The 10,661-nt window shown below is 45.3% G+C and overlaps 1 protein-coding gene across 1 annotated transcript; it reads left to right on the top strand.

The window, feature by feature from the left end:
• Window positions 1-1,291: 1,291 nt before the first annotated feature.
• LOC123108095 (uncharacterized) lies at window positions 1,292-2,851 on the top strand. The gene is made up of 4 exons (XM_044529948.1): window positions 1,292-1,650; window positions 1,744-1,833; window positions 1,933-2,072; window positions 2,173-2,851. Exons 1-4 carry the CDS (start codon window positions 1,422-1,424, stop codon window positions 2,476-2,478), a joined length of 765 nt encoding a protein of 254 aa, XP_044385883.1. The 5' UTR covers window positions 1,292-1,421; the 3' UTR covers window positions 2,479-2,851.
• Window positions 2,852-10,661: the final 7,810 nt, after the last annotated feature.

Raw genomic sequence — 10,661 nt, 5'->3', positions numbered from 1 at the left:
TTCACATTTAACTAAACATGGATCTAGTTCACTGCAAAACAACCCTAAATTACTAAGTTATCTTTGACTGGCTAAAATTTTAAAATGCCTTCATCACTAAGCAGACGATATATTGACATAACTGTTTTGAGTATTTCTCCTTATTGCGCTAGATGAAGTTTATCAAGGAAGCCTCACATGACATCATTGTGCCTTCAAACACCAATGTTTTTTCTGTAAGAACAGTGGTATTGGCAAATCATGCTCCAAACAAAAGGAATATTTTTTAAAGCAAATCATTGGCAAGATGCCTTTAACATTTTTTAGAAGTCTTTGTTTTAAAACAAGATTAGTTAAAATTCGGCCAAACCCTATTAGGCGCTTCAGGTGCCGTTTGTAGGGGAAATTGCAGACTCGCACACGCCTACTCCTCCACTTGGGCTCGGCCCATTTCACATTTTTTTCTTCTTCGACCGCATGCGACACTGTTTCATTTTTTGGAAGTAACCCAACTTGTGTAGAAGCTTCCGTCTAGTTTTGGGAAGCTTCTAACATGTTTTTATTATTTTGGGTTTCAGGACGGTTTTTATTCTGTTTCCCTTTTTCTTTTCTAAATGGATGAACTTTTTTCAAATTCGCGAACCTTTTTTCAAACACGTGAACTTTTTCATCTTTTTTTCAAACCCGTGAACTTTCTTTAATTGAATGAATGTATTCAAATGTAGAAACATTTTCCAAGGACGAATGTTTTTTTCCAAAATATACAAAATTTTCAATTTGATGACCTGTTTTCAAAATTGATGAACTTTTCTCCAAATTCGTGATTTTTTTACAAAAATCTATGAACTTTTTCAAATACACAAACTTGTTTTCAAATTTGCAACTGTTTTAAAAATCATGAATTTTTTCCTAAATTCTTAAACTTTTTTGACTTTGTGGACGGCTTTTCAAATCCGCTATCTTTTTTGTTTAACTCATGAACTTTTTTTGTTCTTTTCGAACTTTTTTGAATTTTATTATTTATTTATTTTGCATTTCTTCCAAACGACAAGGGTGGACCTGTCAACTGGTCAACCATTAACCTTTTTTTTTAAGGTAGGTCAACTGTTAACCGAAGGTGCGCCCTGGCGAGCTACCGCGTAGCCCGTTTGATGGGCCGGCCAATGACTACGGGGAAGTGAGCCGAAATTTAACTCATTTTGTTTGGGCCACTGGCTGAGCTATCCAAAATACATTAGGCCCATTTCTGAATCTGTTCCTGTCTTCTTCCCCCCAAAATCAACCGACCTGAATCTCTCTGCTTCTTGAAATCGGTTACACCGGGAGATGCTCTGTCCGTCGTCTATATACCCTCCCTCCCTCGCCTTCCGTCCTCCCCTCCCACTGTTTCTTGTAGCTTCCTTCCTTCTCCTATTCATCGGAAGCTGTTCGACCGAGGCGAGATGGCGGGCAAGCGGAAGGCCGACGACAACCTTACCGGGACAAGGCACCCAGCTGCGCGGAGGGATCCTACATCCGGCGACGACCTGGCCGGTACATCGGCGAACACTGCAGGGCCGACGGCGAATGCAGCCGGCGACGGCATTGCTGGGATTTCGCCGGACATGGCGTTCCTGTTGGAGGTGACTTCAGGCTACGGCTACGCCGCCGGCTCTTCCCAGTTCGATGGAGGTGGGTGCCCAAGAAATCAAAGCATACGACCGAGCGCGTCGTTGGTTCTTGCGTTTCTTGGATTGTGACATCCCGTACCTTCGTTTCTTGCAGCTGCTCGCGGGGCCGGGGGCGGGTCGGGGTACAGGGGATTCTCCCAGCCGCCATCTCAGGGGATGCTCCGGTCGCCGCTGGGCAATCCAGGTGAGTTCCCTCCCAAGAAAAGTGTCAAATTCTTTCTGATCCCTGCGGTTCTTGCTTCTTCATTGACGTCGGAGTTCGATTTCTTGGTTTCTGTTGCAGCCGTTGGGAGTGCGCCCTTCCCGTACCGGTACCACGCGCCGACCGGCAATGGTTCGCTCGCCGGCCTGACCCAGAGCCAGATCGCCGGCCCCAGGCAGACAGGAACAGGGCAGCCGCTCGGCCACTCCGGCTCCGACGGGGTAATTTGCTATGCATTATTTTCCATGCATTCGTTATTTGGGCTTGTCCTGCAGCGATGAACTCATTGATTTCTTGTTGGATCTTGGCATTGGTGAGCAGCCTTCTTCGGCGATGTCTTGCGCCAGCAACGTGCTTCCGCAGCACCCGGAGATCCGCTACGTGCCTCCGCGTCCAGTCCCCAGCTACGGCGGTGCGACTCAGGGTCAGGGCATCGCCATTGGTCACCAGCACCAGCCCCAGCTCGACCACCGCCTCCGCCAGCCTTCTTCTGCAGCGACGGCACAGGTTGCTCGATGGTGCCGTCTTTGCCCAGCGCCCGCCACGCGGGTTTATTGCTCGGCGCCCTTTTGCGAGGTTTGCTACAGCCGTCTCTTCGTCAATATTATTGGACATTGTTATCTGTGAGCTTGACATTATAACCAGTAAGCTTTTGAGAAAGATGTGCACGTTCGCACTGCACGTGATATCTAGACATCCGATGAGTGTACGGCATTACTGTGAGAGTGAGAATGTCTTGTGAACTCTGGCAGCCATTTCTGCTTGCTCTGTTTTGACTTTTGACAAAGATGCTGCCTTGAGTAGAGATGATTCTTGTGATGATACTCGTAATGGTGTGGCCAAATGTCGCAATACATACATACATACAGTAGATCAGTGCCACTTTATATTCGTTGATCTTTGGTTCTTTTCTGACACTTTTGAATTTGCCTCAAGTGTTTGCCTGGTTCACTTTCAGTTAAACCAGGTGAATACTCAAAGCTTAGTAGATACAGTACTGATTATTCAGCTTAAGCCTACATTTTGTTATACAAGTGATGATCAGTTCAGACTCTAACAGTATGCTATGGCCAATACATATGATAGATCATTCAGAGGATTGTTTCCTATTATACGTATTAGCGTTTCTAGTGTTGCCCTCATTTGTTTGACTGGTGATTCAGTTTCAGTTAAACCGAATTACTACTCACATTATTTCCGGACTATGTATCTTCAGTTCTAAACTCCAGAGTTTGGTGATAACTACACCTGATATCTAGGTTTTCTCTTAAGAAAGTGCTTCACCGTGGATTCTCCTGATGGTTTATGCAATATACATAAACTTATGCCAAATCTTCTCTAATATCATTGTACTAATGATGTACATTTCGGAGTTTGTTTAGGGAAGGCCTTCATGGCTAGTTTATTAAAATTAAAACAGCATTACAGCGTCTAAGACTTTAGAGACGAGACAGCCTCAGGAAAGCAAAGTCTTATTACAATAACTAAAATTTGCTAGCACATGTGCCGCTGGTTGCAGAACGAAAACAATGCTTAAATTCGAGCTTCCCAATTAACGCTGAAACACCAACACACTCTGCAAAAAATGCTGAAGCCGCATCACACCATTTTGATTGGATAGTGCAAAATTCAATCACATTAAGAGAGTCTGATTCCGCCTCCACACGAGAAAATCCCAGCGTATTTGCAAAATGTTCTGGAATTTCAAGAAATGTGCCTATTTTCCAAAAAAATCACAAACTTAAGAAATGTTTGCGTTTCATAAAAGTTGATAAATTTTAAAAAAATTATGTGGTTTGCAATTTGCGTAACATCAATTTCTGGCAATTATTAACATATTTTTAAAAAAGTGTTCAAAGTTGTACAATTTTCATACACAATTTGAAATTACAAATTTTTTGACAAATTTTGAGAAATCGTTAGGATATAAGAAAATGTTCATGTCGATTGAAAATGGTGGAAATTGCAAATAACATAATCATTCAAATTAGGAAAAATTACATGCTCATGGATGCACCCATCTGGCCTAGTCTATCACACTCCTATGAACTTGTGGGTTTTTTGGACTATGGACAAATGAGCTCAAATTCTGGCGGCAGTCTGACACAGACATATGAGGCATCAATGCCAGGTTTGAACGAATTCTGATATTGTATGCAAGCTGCGTCACGTCCAGCCATTTATCGACATTTATCACCGAGACCCCCCCCCCCCCCCCCCCCAAATGCAAGAATTATCGAAAACTCGAACAACTTAGCATGATGCCTTGAATTGGTCATAGAAGCTGGTGAAAAAATTGGGGTCATTTGATGGATGGCAAAAAACAACGTGCTTTCCAACGGGGCCGGGTGGCGTTTTTTCTCTCTCATGTCTGAGCCCTATTCAGTCTGTCCGCCCAGATGTACAGGAACAAAGTGGGCCTTCGATTGTAGATGCTTTACTTAGTCCACTGAATCAACCAGTTTCTTCTTCAAACACAGCTCACTCACCGTGTCTAAAGTAGCCCAGCATAACAGATATTTAACCAAGTTTCTTATATCTTACCAATTAGTACAGAGTGCGAGAGTGCATACTGTTGGACACTTTAGAAATTTTCTGATTAATTTAAGACATAACAAAATCAAGACGATAATACTAATAACATTATTCACATATTGTAAGCTAATCACATGAATGCAATTAATATGCACAAAACAAGCTAATTGTCAATTCTCCTAGCGAAGGATCACAAAGGGTGCGGCTCCAGAGGCTTGCCCCCTCTACGTCCATTATTATGTGCATTTGTATCATTATTTAATAAGATAAATTGATAAAATAGCATACATATTCAAGTACTCTAGTTTTTACCCCTCCCCCCTGCATTTACGAATAAATAGAGAGGGAGGGTTCCCTGGAATCTAGAAATATGAGAAGATTCCACAACAGGAAGGCATTCTTTTGGACCAAACCTCATCATTGATTGGGCCGGACCGGGTTTTAGGCCCGGCTTGTAAAAGCCCGACCTTCAAACTCCAAGCCTGAGCCCGACCGAAATCCTAAAAATCACTACCTTTTCAAGCCCAAGGCCAGCCAAACACATGCCTGAAACCCAAAAACCCAACCCAGATGACACTTTTTAGCACCTCCATGTGCAAGCCCGACCCCAAACCCAAAAAACTGCCCCAAATGATGAAAATGATAAACCTCAGCCCGGCTTGAACTTCCTTTCGGGCCAGAAAGTGGGGCCTGAGCCCGGCTCGAAGGCCACGCCCGACCCTGCCCGGGCTGCCCATGCGTAGGTCTACCCGAGATGAAGAAAATCCAACTAAATTACTATGTGGAATCATGATTAAGTAGGAAGAAGCCATAAAGTGCTACTGCACAAACAACTATAACCACCACATTATAAGGGTGTGTTTGGTAGTATTCCCAACCTAACATGATTGTTCTCCTCTGATACATGTTGAGTACACGTATTTAATGTTTCTTGGTAATGGTGAATGTGCTGAGACATGCTAAGCTGATACTCTGTTTAGCAGCTTGCATCTTTTTATACACGTCGATCGGTACATAGCAACTGGTATTTTCAAATAAGTGAACAAAAAAATGTGAACAATTTGAAACATGGAAAAAATAACATTTTTGAAATTCTGAAGTTTTTTCTGAAAATTTAAACAAATTTTGAAAGCTTTATATTTTTTAAAATTTAAACAAATTCTGAAAAGCTGAACATTTTTGAAAATGATTTTTTAATCCAATTTAAAGAAAAATTGAAATTCTGATTTTTTTTGAAAATTTCAACAAAATTTGAGAATCTGGACATTTTTTGAAAATTTGAACAAATCTTGAAAGTCTAAACAATTTTTGGTATTATGAACATTTTTTGATTTTTTTAGAATTTTTGAACATTTTTTATAGCACGTTGTCGCTCGCCTCGCTCATGCAGGTTGACCAGCGAACGGCTGTTGGGGCGTTCTCTCTTCGTGCATGCTACGAGGGTATTTGGGTTGAGCTTGTGCATGCTGAGAAGGCCCTGCGCACGCTACTAAACACCCAAAAGTGGGTCAAGGAAGGAACTTTTGAGCTCATGCACCCTCCATGCACTCTACCAAACATATCCTTAAGTGACGGACAGTTGTTACATGCGCGTAGAGTCAATCGACGTTGCAGGCCTCACCTAGCAAGCTTTCAGCCCAGTCATGCTCTTGCTTGTCCAACGTCTCGGCCATGCAGTGCCTCCCTACGTGCGCGTATAGTCAATCAACGTTAGAGGCCCCACCTAGCTAGCTCTTAGCCCAGTCACGCTCTTGCTTGTCCAATGGCTCTGCCATGTAGTACCTCCCTGATGTTCTTCGGCTTGCGCCTCAAGCGTGGTGTCACAAGCTCTAGCGCCTCGCGACTTGCCACTCCTAGAGCCACCCATTGTGGACCCACGCCGCGCATTGGGCATTCGGCGCGAACATGGTAGCCATCATACCATGCGTCGTGTATTGGTTGTCCTTGAGTAGTCCTGGCCATGGGCAGCCCGGCCCGAAAAAGCTCGACCCGGCCCGGCCCGACGCCGCTTCCGGGCCGGGCTTGGGCCTAGATTTTGAGCCCGAACGCCGGGCCGGGCCGGGCCCGGGCCCATCGTTTTCGCATTTTTTTGAAGGACGGGCCGGGCCGGGCCGAAGCCCAACGAGCTTTTACGTGTTCGGGCCGGGCTCGGGCCCAGAAAACAGGCCCGACGGCCGGGCCGGGCCGGACTCGGGCCTGGGTTTTTTGCGTCGGGCTTGGCTAGGCCCGGCCCGAAGCCCGGCCTGGCCCGAGGTATGGCCAGGTATAGCCTTGAGTAGGAGCTTGTGCCACCCCGCCGTCAACACGCCATGCCTGATACATCTCAAATGTATCTATAATTTTGATTGTTTCATGCTATTATATTATCACTTTTATATAATTTTTATAGTGAGTTGTATTATTTTTACGTATTTACCTATTAATTTAATGCCTAGTGTCAGTTCCTGTTTTCTGCTTGTTTTTGGTCTCGTAGGAAATCAATATCTGTGGAGGTTAAAATACTTTGACGATTTAACATGATTTTTGGGGGCAATAAGAAACACAGGAAGCTTCAGGAGATAGGAGGCCCACAGGTGGCCACGCCCTTGCCCGTGTGGGGCCCACAAGCATTGCCTTGACCTGATTTATGTTGGAAATATGCCCAAGAGGCAATAATAAAATGGTTATTATTATATTTCTTTGTTCATGATAATTGTCTATTGTTCATGCTATAATTGTGTTATCCGGAAATCGTAATACATGTGTGAATACATAGACCACAACACGTCCCTAGTGAGCCTCTAGTTGACTAGGTCGTTGATCAAAAGATAGTCATGGTTTCCTGACTATGGACATTGGATGTCATTGATAACGGGATCACATCATTAGGAGAATGATGTGATGGACAAGACTCAATCCTAAGCATAGCTCAAAGATCGTGTAGTTCGTTTGCTGTAGCTTTTCCGAATGTCAAGTATAATTTTCTTAGACCATGAGATTGTGCAACTCCCGGATACCGTAGGAGAGCTTTGGGTGTGCCAAACGTCACAAATGTAACTGGGTGACTATAAAGGTACACTACAGGTATCTCCGAAAGTGTCTGTTGGGTTGGCACGAATCGAGACTGGGATTTGTCACTCCGTATGACGGAGAGGTATCTCTGGGCCCACTCGGTAATGCATCATCATAATGAGCTCAATGTGACCAAGTGGTTGATCACGAGATCATGCATTACGGTACGAGTAAAGTGACTTACCGGTAACGAGATTGAACGAGGTATTGGGATACCAACGATCGAGTCTCGGGCAAGTAACGTACCGATTGACAAAGGGAATTGTACACGGATTGATTGAATCCTCGATATCGTGGTTCATCCAATGAGATCATCGAGGAGCATGTGGGAGCCAACATGGGTATCCAGATCCCGTTGTTGGTTATTGACCGGAGAGTCGTCTCGGTCATGTCTGCATGTCTCCCGAACCCGTAGGGTCTACACACTTAAGGTTCGGTGACACTAGGGTTGTTGAGATATTAGTATACGGTAACCCGAAAGTTGATTGGAGTCCCGGATGAGATCCCGGACGTCACGAGGAGTTCCGGAATGGTCCGGAGGTGAAGATTTATATATAGGAAGTCAAGTTTCGGCCATCGGGAAAGTTTCAGGGGTAATCGGTATTGTACCGGGACCACCGGAAGGGTCCCCGGGGGTCCACCGGGTGGGGCCACCTATCCCGGAGGGCCCCATGGGCTGAAGTGGGAGGGGAACCAGCCCCTAGTGGGCTGGTGCGCCCCCCCATGGGCCTCCCCCTACGCCTAGGGTTGGAACCGTAGGGGTGGGGGCGCCCCACTTGCCTTGGGGGGCAAGCCACCCCCTTGGCCGCCGCCCCCCCTTGGAGATGGCATCTCCTAGGGCCGGCGCCCCCCCTAGGGGTCCTATAAATAGTGGGGGGAGGGAGGGCAGCCGCACCCTAGCCCCTGGCCTCTCCCTCTCCCTCCCGTGACACTCCTCCCTCTCCCTGTGCTTGGCGAAGCCCTGCCGAGATCACCGTTGCTTCCACCACCACGCCGTCGTGCTGCTGGATCTTCATCAACCTCTCCTTCCCCCTTGCTGGATCAAGTTGGAGGAGACGTCTTCCCAACCGTACGTGTGTTGAACGCGGAGGTGCCATCCGTTCGGCGCTAGGTCATCGGTGATTTGGATCACGTCGAGTACGACTCCATCAACCCCGTTCTCTTGAATGCTTCCGCGCGCGATCTACAAGGGTATGTAGATGCACTCCTCTCTCCCTCGTTGCTAGATGACTCCATAGATTGATTTTGGTGATGCGTAGAAAATTTTAAAATTCTGCTATGTTCCCCAACAGTGGCATCATGAGCTAGGTTTATGCGTAGTTTCTATGCACGAGTAGAACACAAAGCAGTTGTGGGCATGGATATTGTCAATTTGCTTGCCGTTACTAGTCTTATCTTGATTCGGCAGCATCGTGGGATGAAGCGGCCCAGACCGACCTTACAGGTACGCTTACGTGAGACTGGTTCCACCGATTGACATGCACTAGTTGCATAAGGTGGCTGGCGGGTGTCTGTCCCTCCCACTTTAGTCGGATCGGATTCGATGAAAAGGGTCCTTATGAAGGGTAAATAGAAATTGCCATATCACGTTGTGGTTTTGGCGTAGGTAAGAAACGTTCTTGCTAGAAACCTATAGCAGCCACGTAAAAACTTGCAACAACAATTAGAGGACGTCTAACTTGTTTTTGCAGCATGTGCCGTGTGATGTGATATGGCCAAAAGGATGTGATGAATGATATATGTGATGTATGAGATTGATCATGTTCTTGTAATAGGAATCACGACTTGCATGTCGATGAGTATGACAACCGGCAGGAGCCATAGGAGTTGTCTTTACTTATTTATGACCTGTGTGTCAACATAAACGTCATGTAATTACTTTACTTTATTGCTAAAGCGTTAGCCATAGTAGTAGAAGTAACAGATGACGAGACAACTTCAAGAAGACACGATGATGGAGATCATGATGATGGAGATCATGGTGTCATGCCGGTGACAACGATTATCATGAAGCCCCGAAGATGGAGATCAAAAGGAGCAAATGATATTGGCCATATCATATCACTATTTGATTGCATGTGATGTTTATCATGTTTTACATCTTATTTGCTTAGAACGACTGTAGCTTAAATAAGATGATCCCTCGTAATAATTTCAAGAAAGTGTTCCCCCTAACTATGCACCGTTGCGAAGGTTCGTTGTTTCGAAGCACCACGTGATGATCGGGTGTGATAGATTCTAACGTTCGAATACAATGGGTGTAAGCCAGATTTACACACGCAATACACTTAGGTTGACTTGACGAGCCTAGCATGTACAGACATGGCCTCGGAACACGGAAGACCGAAAGGTCGAGCATGAGTCGTATAGAAGATACGATCAACATGAAGATGTTCACCGATGTTGACTAGTCCGTCTCACGTGATGATCGGACACGGCCTAGTTAACTCGGATCATGTTTCACTTAGATGACTGGAGGGATGTCTATCTGAGTGGGAGTTCATTGAGTAATTTGATTAGATGAACTTAATTATCATGAACTTAGTCTAAAATCTTTACAATATGTCTTGTAGATCAAATGGCCCATGTTGACCTCAACTTCAACGCGTTCCTAGAGAAAACCAAGCTGAAAGATGATGGCAGCAACTATACGGACTGGGTCCGGAACCTGAGGATCATCCTCATAGCTGCCAAGAAAGATTATGTCCTAGAAGCACCGCTAGGTGACGCACCAATCCCAGAGAACCAAGACGTTATGAATGCTTGGCAGTCACGTCCTGATGATTACTCCCTCGTTCAGTGCGGCATGCTTTACAGCTTAGAACCGGGGCTCCAAAAGCGTTTTGAGAGACAAGGAGCATATGAGATGTTCGAAGAGCTGAAAATGGTTTTCCAAGCTCATGCCCGGGTCGAGAGATATGAAGTCTCCGACAAGTTCTTCAGTTGTAAGATGGAGGAAAATAGTTCTGTCAGTGAGCACATACTCAAAATGTCTGGGTTGCATAACCGCTTGACTCAGCTGGGAGTTAATCTCCCGGATGACGCAGTCATTGACAGAATGCTTCAGTCGCTTCCACCGAGCTACAAGAGCTTCGTGATGAACTTCAATATGCAGGGGATGGAAAAGACCATTCCTGAGGTATATTCAATGCTGAAATCAGCAGAGGTGGAAATCAAAAAGGAACATCAAGTGTTGATGGTGAATAAAACCACTAAGTTCAAGA

This window comes from Triticum aestivum, chromosome 5A (assembly GCF_018294505.1).
Source record: "Triticum aestivum cultivar Chinese Spring chromosome 5A, IWGSC CS RefSeq v2.1, whole genome shotgun sequence".
In the NCBI taxonomy this organism is placed as follows: Eukaryota; Viridiplantae; Streptophyta; class Magnoliopsida; order Poales; family Poaceae; genus Triticum; species Triticum aestivum.
The sequence above is the reverse complement of the archived record's forward strand: the minus strand, read 5'-3'. Positions and strand labels throughout refer to the sequence as shown.